At 40.4% G+C, this 19,784-nt stretch overlaps 2 protein-coding genes across 5 annotated transcripts in view; one reads left to right on the top strand and one right to left on the bottom strand.

The window, feature by feature from the left end:
* Nucleotides 1–15: 15 nt before the first annotated feature.
* LOC5508338 (sorting and assembly machinery component 50 homolog B) lies at nt 16–19,437 on the top strand. Of its 3 annotated transcripts, XM_048729641.1 has the most exons (17): nt 16–157; nt 1,828–1,893; nt 2,872–2,973; nt 3,830–3,917; nt 4,852–4,958; nt 5,567–5,659; nt 6,481–6,521; nt 6,656–6,743; nt 8,691–8,819; nt 10,031–10,102; nt 10,349–10,432; nt 11,089–11,159; nt 16,892–16,959; nt 17,998–18,144; nt 18,445–18,583; nt 19,127–19,218; nt 19,328–19,437. In XM_048729641.1, exons 1-16 carry the CDS (start codon nt 131–133, stop codon nt 19,170–19,172), a joined length of 1,368 nt encoding a protein of 455 aa, XP_048585598.1. In that variant the 5' UTR covers nt 16–130; the 3' UTR covers nt 19,173–19,218; nt 19,328–19,437. The 3 variants fall into 3 exon arrangements, with proteins under 3 accessions (XP_048585598.1, XP_048585597.1, XP_048585596.1); XM_048729640.1 differs by having other exon boundaries at nt 19,127–19,437; XM_048729639.1 differs by lacking the exons at nt 19,127–19,218; nt 19,328–19,437 and adding an exon at nt 18,850–18,925.
* Nucleotides 19,434–19,784, bottom strand: part of LOC5508345 (myoferlin) — a 40,892-nt gene continuing 40,541 nt past the window's right edge. For both annotated transcript variants that reach the window (XM_048729633.1, XM_048729634.1), the window contains exon 56: nt 19,434–19,687. In XM_048729633.1, coding sequence (XP_048585590.1) covers nt 19,655–19,687 — 33 coding nt within the window. In that variant the 3' untranslated portion in view covers nt 19,434–19,654. The remainder of the gene's footprint in view (nt 19,688–19,784) is intronic.

Below are 19,784 nucleotides of genomic sequence, written 5' to 3'. Positions count from 1 at the left end.
TGAAGTTATGTCCCTTCCACGAATTTCAACCACCGCTGACACGAATTCTGGATGTTGAGTTTGGTTTGTGCATCGTTTGCGATAAATTTATTGGGATTTCTTTACGTTTTCACTGAAAGGAAGGAGCGAAATGGGAGCTGTGCAGGCGAGAAAGATGGTAACTATCATACTCATTAAAGAAATGATATACTTATGCAAAACAAGTTGACATATTTTGATGTGAACTTTAGGTCATGGTAACCTATATCGGACACTTCAGATTTAGGCTAAAATATCTCATGTACTAACCAGAATTTAATCTTAGGTTTTACAGCTAGAAATCACTGACTTAAACATAATAATCCCACCTAGAAAATAAAAATGTGATGGTTAAATTATGGGAAAAACAATCGTTAGTAAGAAGTGTTGTTGCTCTTACTTATGATCGGACACCCTAGCCCTATTAAGGTAGTGGTACCTATTATCGGACAGTGCCCTATTTTGGGACACTCGAAAAAAATTGTAAATATCTTAAACAATAGGAAAACACACCGAAAAATGACCCATCCAGTCGAAAAAACAACATTCAGAAAACATGTATTCCGAGTGTTTATTGTTTCGCAAAACTAGAAATAATTTTCTCTCACGCACCGCAAAATGGCGATTGAAATCCTCTCTTTGACTTGAATACGCAAGGACGAAAAGAAGCCGTAAAAAAAACAAGATTTAACGATCGTGATGAAAGTCGCTCAGCGAATCTGCCATTTTGTTGTTTATCTCCCAGGATGCCATTTGGCCTCTGTTTCCGTAGACACTTCGGGATAGCTTGAATTGTTCGTACCTAACCTCGGTGCCCTATTATCGGACAGTCGAGCAATCATTGAATGATTCAATGTAAATTTGAGCGATCGATGAGCAAACGCACATTTCGCTGTGCAGTTTGTCACTCGCGCGATGCATGTTTTTGAATTGCTTGCTACGGAGAAGAAAGAGTCTAAAACTAAAAACTATCGTGAGTTTTGAAAAGTACATATGTCAACAATTATTGTCTACAGTATTTTAATGAAAATGAAGCATGATTTTCCCGTTGTTTTTTTAGAAGAAATATGCTGTCCGATAATAGGGCTAGGGTGTCCGATAATAGGGCTAGGTGTCAGATAATAGGGCTTCATAACACGTCTTACGAACGATTGTTTTCTCCCAAATTTAACCATTGAATTTTTGTTAAATTGGTCTAATTATTTTTAATTATGTTTAATAGTCAGTGATTTATAGCTGTAAAACCTAAGACTCAATTGTGTTTTGTACGCGAGATATTTTAGCGTAAATCTAAAGTGTCCGATAATAGGTACCGTTACCTTATCGGACAGAAGATTTCTTCGCCAAAAAATAAAGGGAAAATCATACTTCATTTTCACTAAAATGCAGCTGGCAATAATTGATGACAAATGTTCTTTGCTAAAGTCACAATAGAATTTAGTTTGAGACTCTTTCTCTGCTGTAGCAAGCAATTCAAAACACATTCATCATGCGCATGACAAACAGCACGGCAAAATGTGCTTTTGCTTGGCAATCGCTCAAATTTACGTTGAATGGTTTGGTGTTTGCTTGGCTGTCAATCAATGTCAATGTTGAGAGAATGTCAATTATTCATAGTTCTGCAAAACAATTAACACTCGTAAAATACTTTGGAAAACATGTTTTCTGAATGTTGTTTCTTCGACTCAATAGGTCATTTTTTTCAGCATGTTTTCTGTTAGATTTTTTTTTCAAGTGTCGGATAATAGGTACCACTACCTTACTGATAAGCCTAAGTACTTAAGTTAAATTGACATTTATAACTTGCAGGATTCAGAGGATAAGAAAGAATTCCCTGAGGAAGAAAGTGAAGCTTCCAGTCTTCTGTACTCTCCAGTTAGTTTGTACATTGTGGCCCTACAGCCCCCCCCCCCCCCACTAATGAATAAATACTTCCACTTTAATTGGCACAATAAAGAGGGCATGTTTTATGTCACCATAAAAGGGACATGTCTTAGGCAAGCAGCTATACCACTCAAGCATAGCTGTCAACCCAACTTGGACTGAATCTTATGAAATCAAGTGAAATATGCACAGTAAATATGTGAAACCCCAAGACCCCAAACCCCAAGAAAGCCAATGCAGGTGAATACAGAGAATGTGAAAACATTACCACAAAAATTAGGCTTGTGATGAGGTCCAAAAGTTGACAGCTATGCTCAAGAATTCTCAATAACACTGTTAGATTATTTTTTATGAAAACAGAACAAAACTTTAGTAAATTGTTAGGTTGTGTTGCAAATTTGTTTGCATGCACACTATTGAGGCCATTCCTATTTAAACTGGCGTACGTCTGTGTTTGAATTCTTTGTTGTTTTAGAAACAAATATGTATCTAGGAGTCATATGACAAAAACTGGAAATAGACTCTGCCAAATTTTCGTCTTTAATAAGACTTCTTCAGGGCAGTCAGCCCTGAAGAAGTCTTATTAAAGACAAAAATTTGGCAGAGTCTATTTCCAGTTTTTGTGTATTGTATTCATTGTTCTGGTACGAGATCGCGACAGTTTGGGCTTTTTGATTCTAGGAGTCATATGACTATACATCAATTCAACCAATCTCTAAATCTCCAAGTATAGAATATATTACAGCTTTTACGTGGAAAAAAGGGGTGGAACATGTCCCTTTTATATTATTGCTTCATGTTAAAGGATGATATATGTTGATTTCCTGGGTTGCATCCGTGCCCACTTATACATTTTGTCCAGTGTATTTTTATAATAGCTGTATTTTTAACTTTCTCCCCTTAATCTCATGTTAACCCTCCCAACATACACACAATAAGGTATCTGGGACCTCATTTTTTTCCTTCCAGGCAGTTGTCCAGCGTGTTCATATTGAAGGACTTAAAAAGACCAAAGCAGACTTTGTTACAAAACAAGTGAAAAAGATTTTTGAGGCAACAACATTTGGCGAGGTGAGGAGAATGTGTTGCAGTAGGTGTTGATTGTTGAAAGGTGCCATGTGTTGCAGTAGGTGTGGATTGTTGAAAGATGCCATGTGTTGCAGTAGGTGTGGATTGTTGAAAGATGCCATGTGTTGCAGTAGGTGTGGATTGTTGAAAGATGCCATGTGTTGCAGTAAGTGTGGATTGTTGAAAGATGCCATGTGTTGCAGTAGGTGTAGATTGTTGAAAGATGCCATGTGTTGCAGTAGGTGTGGATTGTTGAAAGATGCCATGTGTTGCAGTAGGTGTGGATTGTTGAAAGATGTCTTGTGTTGCAGTAGATGTGGATTGTAGAAAGATGTCATGTGTTGCAGTAGGTGTGGATTGTTGAAAGATGTCATGTGTTGCAGTAGGTGTGGATTGTTGAAAGATGTCTTGTGTTGCAGTAGGTGTGGATTGTTGAAAGATGTCATGTGTTGCAGTAGGTGTGGATTGTTGAAAGATGCCATGTGTTGCAGTAGGTGTGGATTGTTGAAAGGTGCCATGTGTTGCAGTAGGTGTGGATTGTTGAAAGATGCCATGTGTTTCAGTAGGTGTGGATTGTTGAAAGATGTCATGTGTTGCAGTAGGTGTGGATTGTTGAAAGAGATGCCATGTGTTGCAGTAGGTGTGGATTGTTGAAAGATGCCATGTGTTGCAGTAGGTGTGGAGTGTTGAAAGATGCCATGTGTTGCAGTAGGTGTGGATTGTTGAAAGATGTCTTGTGTTGCAGTAGGTGTGGAGTGTTAACGATGTTATAGGTGTGAATTGTTAATGACTTCATGTGTGTGCTAATTTCTTGAATCCAATTTTTTCAATTTTGATTTGTTGACTTTTACTTTTACAGGCACTTGCATATACTTATGAAGCAAGAGAAAACCTTCAAAATCTGGAAATTTTCAAGGATATCGATATTTTCATTGATACTAGCTCTGGTTAGTATAAAAATTCGGATTCAGTATGTGGGAAGACATTTTATATTGATACACTAGATATAGTGTTGGAATCTGTGAAAATTGCTTGGGTCCAGGCCAATGTTAGGGCTCTCAGTCCCTATGTAGTCCACATGCGCCTTCTATTACTAATTTTTTTCTCCAATTCTCAGTCCTTTGGCCTAATGTTTATGCCCTGGTCATACCCCTAGCAAATGTTTTCCTCATTGAAGAAACACCAAATCTCAGATCTTTCGCATCATATCTATGCCGGTTCATGTCCCTTGCAACCCTGATCAAACCCCTTGTAAAGTTTCATTGAAATAGAATTTGCTTTAGGTAAACCCACTGCCCTTCTAGCCCTATGATTGACGGTTACACCTTAAACTTATGTGAAACACTGTCAATAGGTTTTTTTTACAGAGCAAAAACCTAAAAATCGTTTTAATTTATTCATATGCTTTTGAGGCCTCAACCAATCACCATTGAGTATCTGCTTAGGGTGTTAAAAGCATTTAATGTTGATTGTTCTAGATTGTTTTTTGGCATTTTCTGCTCAGAAACAAAACAGGAGCTCAAAATGGCTGCAGCACTTACTATCTAATTCAGCCCGACACAAGGGCAAATTGCAGGTGGTTGATAATAAAGAAAAACACTCTCTAATAAAATTGCATTGAAAAAGCATATTTTCTCATGCCACAATTTGCTTGCACTTTAAAATTCGTAGACAAGTTTAAGGTGTTTGAGAGGCTCAGGCCTGTTCCCAGGATTGGCTGAGGGGGGGGGGGGGGGGGGGAGTTGCGCAGTTATAGTTATCATATAGATGAAAGCATAGTAGTTTATTTCAATATTCCATAATAAGAAATTACCCAATATTTGGCCGTCTAGGGGTAGTGCACCCGCCTGTGTATGAGTCTGAGGCTGTTATTTGGTGCAGGTCCAAAGGCCCACCCCGACGGGTTAGACATCACATTTACTATTGAAGAGAAGAAACTGCTGACCTCAAACATCGGTACTCAAGTTGGCAATAATGAAGGCACAATGGTGAGTAACCAGCATCTTATAAAGTGTGTGAGGTGTGACAGCATCAGATCTGAACAATTCACCCAAACTATGTTTCGAAAAAAAAAACATTGTAAAACCTATAGTAGGTCTGTGTGCATTGTAAAAAGTTAACATGATGTCACATAACAAAGTTGTGTCTGTAACATTTCAACTCACCTATGGGTTTCCTGAGTAACTGAATTCCTTTTTGGAGCTTTTCTGGTTCGTGAAGCCGCATTGTCACCAGTTTACTTCCTGTTGATTACTTAACAATCTCCGATGATTTTAAACGGAAAGTGCGAAAAATATTTCAAAATATTGAAAGCAGTGTGTTTATTGGAAGTTTCTTTGAGGATGTAATTGATAATTTAGAGCAGATGGCCTGTTTAATATCTCGGATTTTAATAGATTTTTGTCTTTTAACGGTTGAGGTTTCCGTCGGACCTCTGGAAGTAAACTGGTGACAATGCGGCTTTAACCCTATTGGCATTTGTCATGAATGACGTGTTGTATATGCTAGAAAAAAAAAAGTTTCTTTGTCTTCACCTTTTTCAGATTTCATTTTTAACTTTATAGTTTATTCTTATTCCTATTTGTGTGTGTTCTAGGTGTTTGGGTTGAAAATGAATAATCTCATGGGTAGAGGAGAGAATGTCAATGCAGATGTTGGATTTGGAACAAGGACCAAGACGAACTACCAGGTAGACAATAGACTGCCAGGTAGACAATAACCTACCAGGTAGACAATAAACTACCAGGTAGACAATAACCTACCAGGTAGACAATAACCTACCAGGTAGACAATAACCTACCAGGTAGACAATAACCTACCAGGTAGACAATAACCTGCCAGGTAGACAATAACCTACCAGGTAGACAACAAACTACTTTTAGTATGGCACATCATGGCAATGTTTTGCCATTCATTGCCATTGTGTGCTATAATGTGCCATGGCTTGCCACGGTCAAACCAAGGTATTGACATAACCTGCTATACATTGCCATGACGTGCCATGGATTGCCATGGTCCACCAAATTTCATAACCTGCAATACATTGCCATGACGTGCCATGGTGTGGTATGGCATGACATACTATGAGTATGGCCTTGTACTGCAATAGAATGATATGACATGCCATTGTCTACAATGGATTGCCATGATTCGCCAATGAGTACCGTTATGTGCTTGATATAATTCGTGATGGTATGTATTGGTGATACAACCCTGATTAATGACACAAGTATTCAGCTTTGATATTCGTGATGGTTATCATTGACGGTAAACCGGATTCTAACAGATTCCATCCTCCGTAACCCAGTCGAGGTCACAGGCGCAAGAACGAGGCGGAACAAGGACGGTGTTCCCAAGATAAACAGATTCTTTTGTCTTTGTCGATTGAGGTTTCTGTCGGCCCACCGGAGGTTAACTGGAGTGATTGCCTCTTTAACCAGTGAATATAAATAGAGCAATATTAAAAATATATAGATGTTTCCTAACTATCTTAATTTCTTAATTTAACAGCTTGGATTCACCAAGCCATTCCATGGAAAATCAGTGAAAAGGTACACTGGAAAACTATTTTATCTACCATTAAACCAATTCAATTCTGCAGCTTTTTTTTAATCTAAGTACACCATCTCATAAGATGTTTCTATATATTATATATTTGGCTAATTTGAAATTGTTTCTTTTTCAGTTTTCGTGTGGTGGCACATAAGACAGCCACAGAGTTCCCCATGAGTTCCTTCAAAGAGGCTTCCCAAGGAGTGGACTGCCAGTACAATGTGAGTACCCAGACACAGCGGAGTGTTAAGACTGAGTGACTTTTACGGAGTTAAAATACTTTGTAGATATACCATTTCATGCATGATGATGCCTGCGAGTGACAATACGCAGCGAACACAAGTGAGAGTCCCGACCGAGTGGTTATTGCCTGAAATTGATTTTTTTTTCAAACTAATTTATTAAACAAAGAGTCCCGAGTGAGTGGTTTTTTCCTGAAATTGATTTTTTTTTTACATTATCCTGGTTGGAGTGGCATTGATGGTGAATGTAGTGTGTTCCATGTTAACTCTAACAGCAATTGCCATCGAGAAAGCGTACGCCATTTTAGATCTATTAAAACATTTTTTTTTCTTCTTGGAAAAAAGGCCCTACGTTGTTGCCATCGCTCTTGCATGGATCATTTCAATATCACTAAGTTTGCCATCAAATGCTCACTTTTTTAATTCAAATAATGGTTTTGGAACACTTGCTTTTTTATCGTGTTCGTGTGCTACCTGGCCATTTGGATCAAAGTGAAGTTCGCAACTCCCTTCACAAGTCAGCGCCCGTCCGCCAGCCATGTCAAACTGTCACACTTTTTCTTATTACTTGGATATCTTCTCTCTGCTATTTTCCGTACGCGGCATACACCTATTTCAATAAAGGTTGTCAGTGCAAATGGCGAATAGCGATTGGCAAATGGCAGTTCTACGACCGAAAGTAACCAGTCGTCTCGAAGAATTTGGATAAATCAAAACAATTATCCTTAAAATGTTACCACTGCTTGTCTCTGACATTGCTGGACTTTATTTAAAACCTTTAATTTTACGAATAATTAGTACCCATAAGCCATTTACCATTCGCCATTTGCACTGACAACCTTTTGTGAAATAGGTGTATATTCTTTTAGCGACAGATTTGGGATCTAAATATTACGTTGCAGCTCCTGTCTATGCCAACTCATTCATAACTTCTTAGCATACTCATTTCGCATGCCTGAATTTAAGCAGCAGTTGTACAAAATTACCTGCAGGTTTTTCTGGCATGCTGCATCTGTTCAAAACGATTTCCCTTGTGACGTGCAACATCGTATATCTAGTTGTAGAGGCGTTCCCTCTGTTATTTTGATGAGAGCTGTAAGATCAGACCAAAGACACAAGTCTGCCGCCCGCCAAGGATACATAGTCCCCATGCCAAACTTTAGCTACTTTTAAAGATTCGAAGGCCCAGGTTGAACTGCGAGCCAAAGTCTCATTACCGTGCCACTCTAGCTTGACATTAGCATGCTGTTTATTGCGCACGAAATTTAATTTAGGAGAAAGTCAACCCTATAAAAACCACTCTATAGTCGGTTCGACTCTGGCATGCCGTTGAATCTTGGCCATAGTCTTTTCAAACAATGAGGTTTTTAAGACGACACTGCCCTTTGAAAGCATAACATAGGAAAAAAAAATTTTTATAAGCACATGTATTGATCGATCAAGTTGTTCAAGGATTTGTTCTACAAACTAAACTTTAATTGAAACTAAAAATTAATAATATGACTCTAGTACAAATAACTATGAAATAATAAATAGATCAAACAATCAAACTGTTATTAGAGATTTCATTGGATTTGTCATATAAGATTAATTAATTTGGGTAAGAACAAACGGGATCCGAGCACTGAACTACCAAGAGGACCCGAAATACTCATGAAGAAAGGTTTTCAGAATTCCATACGAAATAAACAGAAGATTGGGAAGTGAATGACGGTGATTGATTCCCCACCTCTTGCCGAGTAGAGGTCATTGGTAGTAGATTGGCATTTTGCAAAATATCAAAGGCACAGCTGAGAAACAATAAAAGAGCACCACAGCTTGCCACGCATCTTTCCTGGTTGCCAGCGTATGTTACGTGGAAGCACCAAGCAATGCATATTCCTCCTATTGAGCGTTGATGTATAGGATTTGTGTTTTTGCTTCTAGTTCTCAAGCCTGATCGGAAAGCACTCCATTGGCTGGGAGGGAACATGGCGAGAGATCACTGGCCTGTCGAAGAAGACTTCGTTTACTGTCAGAGAACAAGCTGGCCATTCGCTCAAAAGCTCACTTCTGGTAAGCGCTATAGTTGTACTTGATTAACATGAAAGGAAAGATGTAGTCATCTTCTCAACGGCTCACTTCTGGTAAGCGCTATAGTGTAATTGATTAACATGAAAGAAAAGATGTAGTCATCTTCTCAACGGCTCACTTCTGGTAAGCACTATAGTTGTACTTGATTAACATAAAGGAAAGATGTAGTCATCTTCTCAACGGCTCACTTCTGGTAAGCGCTTTAGTTGTACTTGATTAACATGAAAGGAAACAATGATGTAGTCACCTTCTCAATGGCTTACTTCTGGTTTGCACTATAGTTGTACTTGATTAACATAAAGGAAAGATGTAGTCATCTTCTCAACGGCTCACTTCTGGTAAGCGCTATAGTTGTACTTGATTAACATAAAGGAAAGATGTAGTCATCTTCTCAATGGCTCACTTCTGGTAAGCGCTATAGTTGTACTTGATTAACATGAAAGGAAAGATGTAGTCATCTTTTAAATGGCTCACTTCTGTTAAGCGCTATAGTTGTTCTTGATTAACATGAAAGGAAAGATGTAGTCATCCTCTCAACGGCTCACTTCTGGTAAGCGCTATAGTTGTTCTTGATTAACATGAAAGGAAAGATGTAGTCATCCTCTCAATGGCTCACTTCTGGTAAGCGCTATAGTTGTTCTTGATTAACATGAAATGAAAGATATAGTCATCTTCTCAATGGCTCACTTCTGGTAAGCGCTATAGTTGTACTTGATTAACATGAAAGGAAAGATGTAGTCATCTTCTCAATGGCTCACTTCTGGTAAGCGTATAGTTGTACTTGATAAACATGAAAGAAAAGATGTAGTCATCTTCTCAATAGCTCACTTCTGGTAAGCGCTATAGTTGTACTTGATTAACATGAAAGGAAAGATGTAGTCATCTTTCTGACAGCTCACTTTCTAGTGTCGTTTGTTTTTAAGCTGGGAGGGAGGGGCGGGGAAAGAGGGGCGTTCAGTACAACCTGTAAGCTTAGTGGGGGGGGGGTGGCGTTCCTTCGATAGGAGCAGTTCTTTAGGTAGGGGGCGTTTATTAGATCATTTACTGTATAGTAAGTACTATATTGTATTTGATTATTATAATGGCGAAATAAGATTATAATCAGGTTGTTGATAACGATTGTGATTTCTGTATTGACATCCCTTATTACCTCTTATATCGACACTTTATCAAACCTGTATCTGTGTTTTCAGCACACCTTAGTATCAGACAGCAGGGACAGCATCGCTTTCCCCACAGAAGGCAGCCTACTAAGAATATCACAGGTCCGTCCTTATTATCTGATCATTGTAAATGCTTTTGTGGTTTTGTTGTGATAGACATGCCACTGGTGGGAAAGTAAGATGTATGAGATGTGTAATCGCAAATAGTAAACTGTTATCTGGATCACCTGACACGTATTGCTTGTCTTGACTACAACAAGAGGTCACAGGTCTTGGTGGACATGTGTTTTAAATTGTAAACTGTTATCTGGATCACCTGATAGGTATTGCTTGTCTTGACTTCTACAGGAGGTCGCAGGTCTAGGTGGAGATGTGCGGTTCATTAAACACAATGTCGAGCTGCAAGAGAGTTTAGAGGTGGCACAGGATGTGGTAAGCGACACCCAGAGTATTCACTTAACAGGCTTATTCTGAACAGTTCAGCCACTTTTCCTTTCCCTGTAGTCCTGGTATAGTTGACTAGAACATGTTAGGCCCTGGCCAAACGAAACGCAAGTCAGTGCAAGCCAGAATTTGCGAAAATTTGCATTTCAATCTGCAATGACAGGCCCGTAGCCAGGGGGTGCAGGGGCTGCAAACGCACCCCACCCCCCCCCCCCAGAACAGCCGAAAGTCCACTTTTGGTAGACGTACTATTTGTAGACAAAACTAAAAACCATAAGCTAGATCACTCGGGTATGTAACCAAATCCAACAACGTCCCGTGCAGATACTGCAAAGGCATAAAAAATCCCTTTTTGTTCTTTCAGAGGTGGTTAGATTTTAATCAGAAAACTCCCTCCCTTCCCCCCTGGAATAAATTAGGTCCACTATTTCAGATTTCGCACCCCCCCCCCCCCCCCCCCCAGAGAAAAATTCTGGGTACGGGCCTGCATGACTTTATATATAGTGTTTGGGTTATATTATACCATCCTGCTAGTGCTGCCCTGATTTACCCTATTTGCTGTTATATTTGCATCTCTGCTAGAGATGTCCTGGCTTGCCCTGTTTGGTGTTGTTTTGTGATACTATTGTACCATCCCTCGGCAGGTGATGTCCTGGTCTCTGCAAGCTGGCATTCTCAACACATTACCTAACGAACAGTCCAAAATCAATGACAGGTAGTACTTTCTGAATGATGCAAAAGGTCATTTAAACAACGAAGTCAAAATTCAACACTTCCCATGTTATCATGTCTTACAGTATGTACTTCGCATTTTGGCGGCTTGTCTAGGTGGCATTGTGTATCTAAGTGACGTACATAGTGTATCTAAGTGGCTTAGTGTGTCTAAGTGGCGTAGTGTGCTAAGTGGCTTAGTGTGTCTAAGTGGCATAGTGTGTCTAAGTGACATAGTGTGTCTAATTGGCTTAGTGTGTCTAATTGGCATAGTGTGTCTAAGTGGCATAGTGTGTCTAAGTGATATAGTGTGTCTAAGTGGCATAGTGTGTCTAAGTGGCATAGTGTGTCTAAGTGGCATAGTGTGTCTAAGTGGCATAGTGTGTCTAAGTGACATAGTGTGTCTAAGTGACATAGTGTGTCTAAGTGTCATAGTGTGTCTAAGTGGCATAGTGTGTCTAAGTGGCTTAGTGTGTCTAAGTGACATAGTGTGTCTAAGTGGCATAGTGTGTCTAAGTGGCTTAGTGTGTCTAAGTGACATAGTGTGTCTAAGTGGCATAGTGTGTCTAAGTGGCATAGTGTGTCTAAGTGGCATAGTGTGTCTAATTGACATAGTGTGTCTAATTGGCTTAGTGTGTCTAAGTGGCATAGTGTGTCTAAGTGGCGTAGTGTGCTAAGTGGCTTAGTGTGTCTAAGTGGCATAGTGTGCTAAGTGGCTTAGTGTGTTTAAGTGGCTTAGTGTGTCTAAGTGGCGTAGTGTGTCTAAGTGGCATAGTGTGTCTAAGTGGCTTAGTGTGTCTAAGTAGCTTAGTGTGTCTAAGTGGCATAGTGTGTCCAAGTGACTTAGTGTGTCTAAGTGGCATAGTGTATAAGTGGCATAGTGTGTCTAAGTGGCATGGTGTGTCTAAGTAGCATAGTGTGTCTAAGTGGTATAGTGTGTCTAAGTGACTTAGTGTGTCTAAGTGGCATAGTGTATAAGTGGCATAGTGTGTCTAAGTGGCATGGTGTGTCTAAGTAGCATAGTGTGTCTAAGTGGCATAGTGTGTCTAAGTGGCTTAGTGTGTCTAAGTGGCATAGTGTGTCCAAGTGACTTAGTGTGTCCAAGTGGCTTAGTGTGTCCAAGTGGCTTAGTGTGTCTAAGTAGCATAGTGTGTCTAAGTGACATAGTGTGTCTAAGTAGCATAGTGTGTCTAAGTGGCATAGTGTGTCTAAGTGGCATAGTGTCTAAGTGGCTTAGTGTGTCTAAGTGGCATAGTGTGTCTAAGTGACATAGTGTCTAAGTGGCTTAGTGTGTCTAAGTGGCATAGTGTATCTAAGTGACATAGTGTGTCTAAGTGGCATAGTGTGTCTAAGTGGCATAGTGTGTCTAAGTGGCATAGTGTGTCTAAGTGGCATAGTGTGTCTAAGTGACTTAGTGTGTCTAAGTGGCTTAGTGTGTCTAAGTGACATAGTGTGTCTAAGTGACATAGTGTTTCTAAGTGACATAGTGTGTCTAAGTGGCTTAGTGTGTCTAAGTGGCATAGTGTGTCTAAGTGGCATAGTCTCTAAGTGGCTTAGTGTGTCTAAGTGGCTTAGTGGGTCTAAGTGGCTTAGTGTGTCTAAGTGGCTTAGTGTGTCTAAGTGGCATAGTGTCTAAGTGGCTTAGTGTGTCTAAGTGGCATAGTGTGTCTAAGTGACATAGTGTCTAAGTGGCTTAGTGTGTCTAAGTGGCATAGTGTATCTAAGTGACATAGTGTGTCTAAGTGGCATAGTGTGTCTAAGTGGCATAGTGTGTCTAAGTGGCATAGTGTGTCTAAGTGGCATAGTGTGTCTAAGTGACTTAGTGTGTCTAAGTGACTTAGTGTGTCTAAGTGGCTTAGTGTGTCTAAGTGACATAGTGTGTCTAAGTGGCATAGTGTGTCTAAGTGGCTTAGTATGTCTAAGTGGCATAGTGTGTCTAAGTGACTTAGTGTGTCTAAGTGGCTTAGTGTGTCTAAGTGACATAGTGTGTCTAAGTGACATAGTGTGTCTAAGTGGCTTAGTGTGTCTAAGTGGCTTAGTGTGTCTAAGTGACATAGTGTGTCTAAGTGACATAGTGTGTCTAAGTGGCATAGTGTGTCTAAGTGGCATAGTGTGTCTAAATGGATTAGTGTGTCTAAGTGGCATAGTGTGTCTAATTGGCATAGTGTGTCTAAGTGGCTTAGTGTGTCTAAGTGGCATAGTGTGTCCAAGTGACTTAGTGTGTCTAAGTGGCATAGTGTATAAGTGGCATAGTGTGTCTAAGTGGCATGGTGTGTCTAAGTAGCATAGTGTGTCTAAGTGGCATAGTGTGTCTAAGTGGCTTAGTGTGTCTAAGTGGCATAGTGTGTCCAAGTGACTTAGTGTGTCCAAGTGGCTTAGTGTGTCCAAGTGGCTTAGTGTGTCTAAGTAGCATAGTGTGTCTAAGTGACATAGTGTGTCTAAGTAGCATAGTGTGTCTAAGTGGCATAGTGTGTCTAAGTGGCATAGTGTCTAAGTGGCTTAGTGTGTCTAAGTGGCATAGTGTGTCTAAGTGACATAGTGTCTAAGTGGCTTAGTGTGTCTAAGTGGCATAGTGTATCTAAGTGACATAGTGTGTCTAAGTGGCATAGTGTGTCTAAGTGGCATAGTGTGTCTAAGTGGCATAGTGTGTCTAAGTGGCATAGTGTGTCTAAGTGACTTAGTGTGTCTAAGTGGCTTAGTGTGTCTAAGTGACATAGTGTGTCTAAGTGACATAGTGTTTCTAAGTGACATAGTGTGTCTAAGTGGCTTAGTGTGTCTAAGTGGCATAGTGTGTCTAAGTGGCATAGTCTCTAAGTGGCTTAGTGTGTCTAAGTGGCTTAGTGTGTCTAAGTGGCTTAGTGTGTCTAAGTGGCTTAGTGTGTCTAAGTGGCATAGTGTGTCTAAGTGACTTAGTGTGTCTAAGTGACTTAGTGTGTCTAAGTGGCTTAGTGTGTCTAAGTGACATAGTGTGTCTAAGTGGCATAGTGTGTCTAAGTGGCTTAGTATGTCTAAGTGGCATAGTGTGTCTAAGTGACTTAGTGTGTCTAAGTGGCTTAGTGTGTCTAAGTGACATAGTGTGTCTAAGTGACATAGTGTGTCTAAGTGGCTTAGTGTGTCTAAGTGGCTTAGTGTGTCTAAGTGACATAGTGTGTCTAAGTGACATAGTGTGTCTAAGTGGCATAGTGTGTCTAAGTGGCATAGTGTGTCTAAATGGATTAGTGTGTCTAAGTGGCATAGTGTGTCTAATTGGCATAGTGTGTCTAAGTGGCTTAGTGTGTCTAAGTGGCATAGTGTGTCTGAGTGGCATAGTTTGTCTAAGTGGCATAGTGTGTCTAAGTGACTTAGTGTGTCTAAGTGGCTTAGTGTGTCTAAGTGGCATAGTGTGTCTAAGTGGCATAGTGTGTCTAAGTGGCATAGTGTGTCTAATTGACATAGTGTGTCTAATTGGCTTAGTGTGTCTAAGTGGCTTAGTGTGTCTAAGTGGCATAGTGTGTCTAATTGGCTTAGTGTGTCTAAGTGGCTTAGTGTGTCTAAGTGGCATAGTGTGTCTAAGTGACATAGTGTGTCTAAGTGACATAGTGTGTCTAAGTGGCTTAGTGTGTCTAAGTGGCATAGTGTGTCTAAGTGGCATAGTCTCTAAGTGACATAGTGTGTCTAAGTGGCTTAGTGTGTCTAAGTGACTTAGTGTGTCTAAGTGGCTTAGTGTGTCTAAGTGACATAGTGTGTCTAAGTGGCATAGTGTGTCTAAGTGGCATAGTGTGTCTAAGTGGCATAGTGTGTCTAAGTGGCATAGTGTCTAAGTGACTTAGTGTGTCTAAGTGGCTTAGTGTGTCTATGTGGCATAGTGTGTCTAAGTGGCATAGTGTGTCTAAGTGGCATAGTGTGTCTAAGTGGCTTAGTGTGTCTAAGTGGCTTAGTGTGTCTAAGTGACATAGTGTGTCTAAGTGACATAGTGTGTCTAAGTGACATAGTGTGTCTAAGTGGCATAGTGTGTCTAAGTGGCATAGTGTGTCTAAGTGGCATAGTCTCTAAGTGACATAGTGTGTCTAAGTGGCTTAGTGTGTCTAAGTGACTTAGTGTGTCTAAGTGGCTTAGTGTGTCTAAGTGACATAGTGTGTCTAAGTGGCATAGTGTGTCTAAGTGGCATAGTGTGTCTAAGTGGCATAGTGTGTCTAAGTGGCATAGTGTCTAAGTGACTTAGTGTGTCTAAGTGGCTTAGTGTGTCTAAGTGGCTTAGTGTGTCTAAGTGGCATAGTGTGTCTAAGTGGCATAGTGTGTCTAAGTGGCTTAGTGTGTCTAAGTGGCTTAGTGTGTCTAAGTGACATAGTGTGTCTAAGTGACATAGTGTGTCTAAGTGACATAGTGTGTCTAAGTGGCATAGTGTGTCTAAGTGGCATAGTCTCTAAGTGGCTTAGTGTGTCTAAGTGGCTTAGTGTGTCTAAGTGGCTTAGTGTGTCTAAGTGGCTTAGTGTGTCTAAGTGGCATAGTGTGTCTAAGTGACTTAGTGTGTCTAAGTGACTTAGTGTGTCTAAGTGGCTTAGTGTGTCTAAGTGACATAGTGTGTCTAAGTGGCTTAGTGTGTCTAAGTGGCTTAGTATGTCTAAGTGGCATAGTGTGTCTAAGTGACTTAGTGTGTCTAAGTGGCTTAGTGTGTCTAAGTGACATAGTGTGTCTAAGTGACATAGTGTGTCTAAGTGGCTTAGTGTGTCCAAGTGGCTTAGTGTGTCTAAGTGACATAGTGTGTCTAAGTGACATAGTGTGTCTAAGTGGCATAGTGTGTCTAAGTGGCATAGTGTGTCTAAATGGATTAGTGTGTCTTAGTGGCATAGTGTGTCTAATTGGCATAGTGTGTCTAAGTGGCTTAGTGTGTCTAAGTGGCATAGTGTGTCTAAGTGGCATAGTGTGTCTAAGTGGCATAGTGTGTCTAAGTGACTTAGTGTGTCTAAGTGGCTTAGTGTGTCTAAGTGGCATAGTGTGTCTAAGTGGCATAGTGTGTCTAAGTGGCTTAGTGTGTCTAAGTGGCATAGTGTGTCTAAGTGACTTAGTGTGTCTAAGTGGCTTAGTGTGTCTAAGTGGCTTAGTGTGTCTAAGTGACATAGTGTGTCTAAGTGACATAGTGTGTCTAAGTGGCATAGTGTGTCTAAGTGGCATAGTGTGTCTAAGTGGCATAGTGTGTCTAAGTGGCATAGTCTCTAAGTGGCTTAGTGTGTCTAAGTGGCTTAGTGTGTCTAAGTGGCTTAGTGTGTCTAAGTGGCTTAGTGTGTCTAAGTGGCTTAGTGTGTCTAAGTGGCATAGTGTGTCTAAGTGACTTAGTGTGTCTAAGTGACTTAGTGTGTCTAAGTGGCTTAGTGTGTCTAAGTGACATAGTGTGTCTAAGTGACATAGTGTGTCTAAGTGGCTTAGTGTGTCTAAGTGGCATAGTGTGTCTAAGTGGCATAGTCTCTAAGTGGCTTAGTGTGTCTAAGTGGCTTAGTGTGTCTAAGTGGCTTAGTGTGTCTAAGTGGCATAGTGTGTCTAAGTGGCATAGTGTGTCTAAGTGGCATAGTGTGTCTAAGTGGCTTAGTGTGTCTAAGTGGCTTAGTGTGTCTAAGTGGCTTAGTGTGTCTAAGTGGCTTAGTGTGTCTAAGTGGCATAGTGTATCTAAGTAGCATAGTGTGTCTAAGTGGCATAGTGTGTCTAAGTGACTTAGTGTGTCTCAGCCGCCACTACGATGCTGATTATTTTACACGCGTTTAGATTCTTTCTTGGTGGTCCGCTATCAGTGCGAGGATTCCAGATGAAGGGCCTGGGGCCTAGAAGTGAAGGTCGGTACATGTAGTTCCTTGTCTTGTTCACTCCATGATTAACAAGGAATATTTCAATTTGTAATATCTGCATACGCTCCAGCTTCGGATTCTTTGATATACCAGGGTAACTGTCCTCTCGATTATAGTGTAAGGGAAATTAAACCGGATCAAAAGAGGTTCTCTTTCTGTTCTATGTTCTCTATCTTTTCTTTCACGTTTAATGTAAGGGCAAGGAAACATTAGCGGACCGGACCGGACCGGTTCCAGTTAGTAAGGGGTGGCCAAGGATGAAATAATTAGGTGCCGTTTTTACGCTAGTAAGGGGTGACTAAAAAAGGGAACAAATACAAGGCAACATATGTTATTTGACCCTCGTAGTGTACAGGGGCCAAGCACACCTTGCACTTGGAGTTCTTTATTCTGTTACGAACATTATTCAAAACGAGTGGCTTAAAGCAATCTAGTTTCTATACTTGGTCAGAGAAAAAGAAATGCTCATGCTACCGAACCTGTCCGTTTTTGTTTGACGATATCGTCCCTACTCGCCCCATCATGTGACAGATACCACATGTATCACGTGGCAGTTTTTGGTTGCGGTCATACACCTTTACATACTGTACCATTGACTTTGAGTCATCCCTCCCGTCAGGTGATAGGGTTTACCGTCAATGATAACCGTCACGAATATCAAAGTGTAGTCCTTGTGTCACTAATAAGGGTTGTAGAACCAATACATACTATCACGGATTATGTAAAACACATTGTAGACAATAGGAAGTCGTGTCATTCTATGGCAGTACACGGCCATACTCAAAGCATGGCAAGCCATGGCACACCATGGCACTTCATGGCAATGTGTGGCAGGTTATGACAATAATTTGGTGGACCATGGCAAGCCATGGCACGTCATGGCACACCATGGCAATGTGTGGCAGGTTATGGCAATACTTTGGTAAACCATGTTGGCCATGGTACATCATGGCACACCATGACAATGTATGGCAAAACATTGCCATGACGAGTCATTGCATTCAATACTGAAATCCTTCCCGTCAGGTGATAGTCTCGGCGGCGACGCCTATTGGGCGGCAGGCCTACACCTCTACACGCCCCTCCCGTTCCGTCCTGGTGAGGGCAGCTTCGGTGATCACATCAAGACTCACGGTTTTATTAACGCCGGCAACTTGACCCAGCTCAATTGTAGTAAGTTACTGTTTGTTTATGATGAGTGCGTTGGTGATGAGTGCGTTGATGATGATGATGATAATGATGATGATGATGATGATGGCGATGGCGATGGTGGCGATGGCGGCGATGGCGATGGCGATGGCGATGCTACCGTTGTTATTAATGATGATGATTATTAATGTCATGATAATAATGAAATATAAGTATTGATGTTGCTTAATTTTTTATTGTTTCCATTTACGTTGATTTCATTTACGTTATTATAAATTGTAATCACACTCGAAGTTAATGCTACATAAACTAATTTTCGCGCAGCTCTTCCATGGAGAGAGAGGCTAGATCCCCTAAGATCAGGGGTGCGGTGGTCGTACGGCTTTGGGCTCGTGTTCATCTTGGGCGTTGCTCGTGTTGAGGTCAACTACTGCCTACCTAAAGGGGTGCATTCTGACGACGGGTAAGACGGACGTTTCTAGATAAGAGACTCGCGCAGTGGTGTATTCATTTCATTCAGAGTAAACCATGACATACAATGTATTTGTTTATTCATTCTAAGGTAAACCGCGGTTTACCAGTTGAGACTCGCGCAGTGTTGTATTCATTTCTTCTAGCGTAAACCATGATTTACAAGTTAACACTTACGCAGTGTTGTATTCATTTCTTCTAGCGTAAACCATGATTTACAAGTTAACACTTACGCAGTGTTGTATTCATTTCTTCTAGCGTAAACCATGGTTTACAAGTTAACACTTACGAAGTGTTGTATCCATTCCTTCTAGGTTAAACCATGGTTTACAAGTTAAAATTTACGCAGGGTTGTATTCATTTCTTTTAACGTAAACCGTGTTTACCAGTTAACACTTACGCAGTGTTGTATTTATTTATTTCAGCGTAAACCACGGTTTACAAGTTAACACTTACGCAGTGTTGTATCCATTTCTTCTAGCGTAAACCATTGTTTACAAGAAGACTTACGCATTGTTGTATTTATTTCTTCTAGCGTAAACCACGGTTTACAAGTGGGAATTGGTATGAACTTCCTGTGAGAGAACCAGATCGAGATGGAAATGGAGCAGTTCCCCGCTATGCCAAGTACAACAATCTTAAAAATCTATCATTATGTACAATGCATATGGGTAGGGCGTATAAAATAGTTAAAAGATAAAGATACAACGAGCATGTTGTCTGGGTTTTTTTTTAGGTATCTTCACGGAAATGCTGAGATATCCCATGCCATGACGCCGGTGTTGTTAAAAAAAAACATCCAAATGTCCGCGTGTATAATACAACCAATAAATGCCCATAGCTGGAGTATAATGGAGGCTTTTATTTAATAGTCAATCGTTATTTGTTGTGGTACACCCGCTTCATACACGTGATGTTTAGATTTGAATTTGAATGTTGATTTGGCTACATGGTGACAACTTAATAAAAAATGTCTTGTCCATAGCGGCATGCGTCGGTCATTCCCCACAGCCGCTGGTTTCAAAAGGAAGTGGGTATAAGAAATAGTTATACTCCAAACACACTATGCTTCAAACAGCTTTTTCACGGCATAACCCTGAAATGGAAACAAATAGAAATAAAGCCAGTGAGGAAAGTTTGAATATAAGATCTAAGTCTTGTTTGTGGCTAAGTGTAAAGATTAAGAGTAAAAT

Source organism: Nematostella vectensis, chromosome 6 (assembly GCF_932526225.1).
Source record: "Nematostella vectensis chromosome 6, jaNemVect1.1, whole genome shotgun sequence".
In the NCBI taxonomy this organism is placed as follows: Eukaryota; Metazoa; Cnidaria; class Anthozoa; order Actiniaria; family Edwardsiidae; genus Nematostella; species Nematostella vectensis.
The sequence above is the reverse complement of the archived record's forward strand: the minus strand, read 5'-3'. Positions and strand labels throughout refer to the sequence as shown.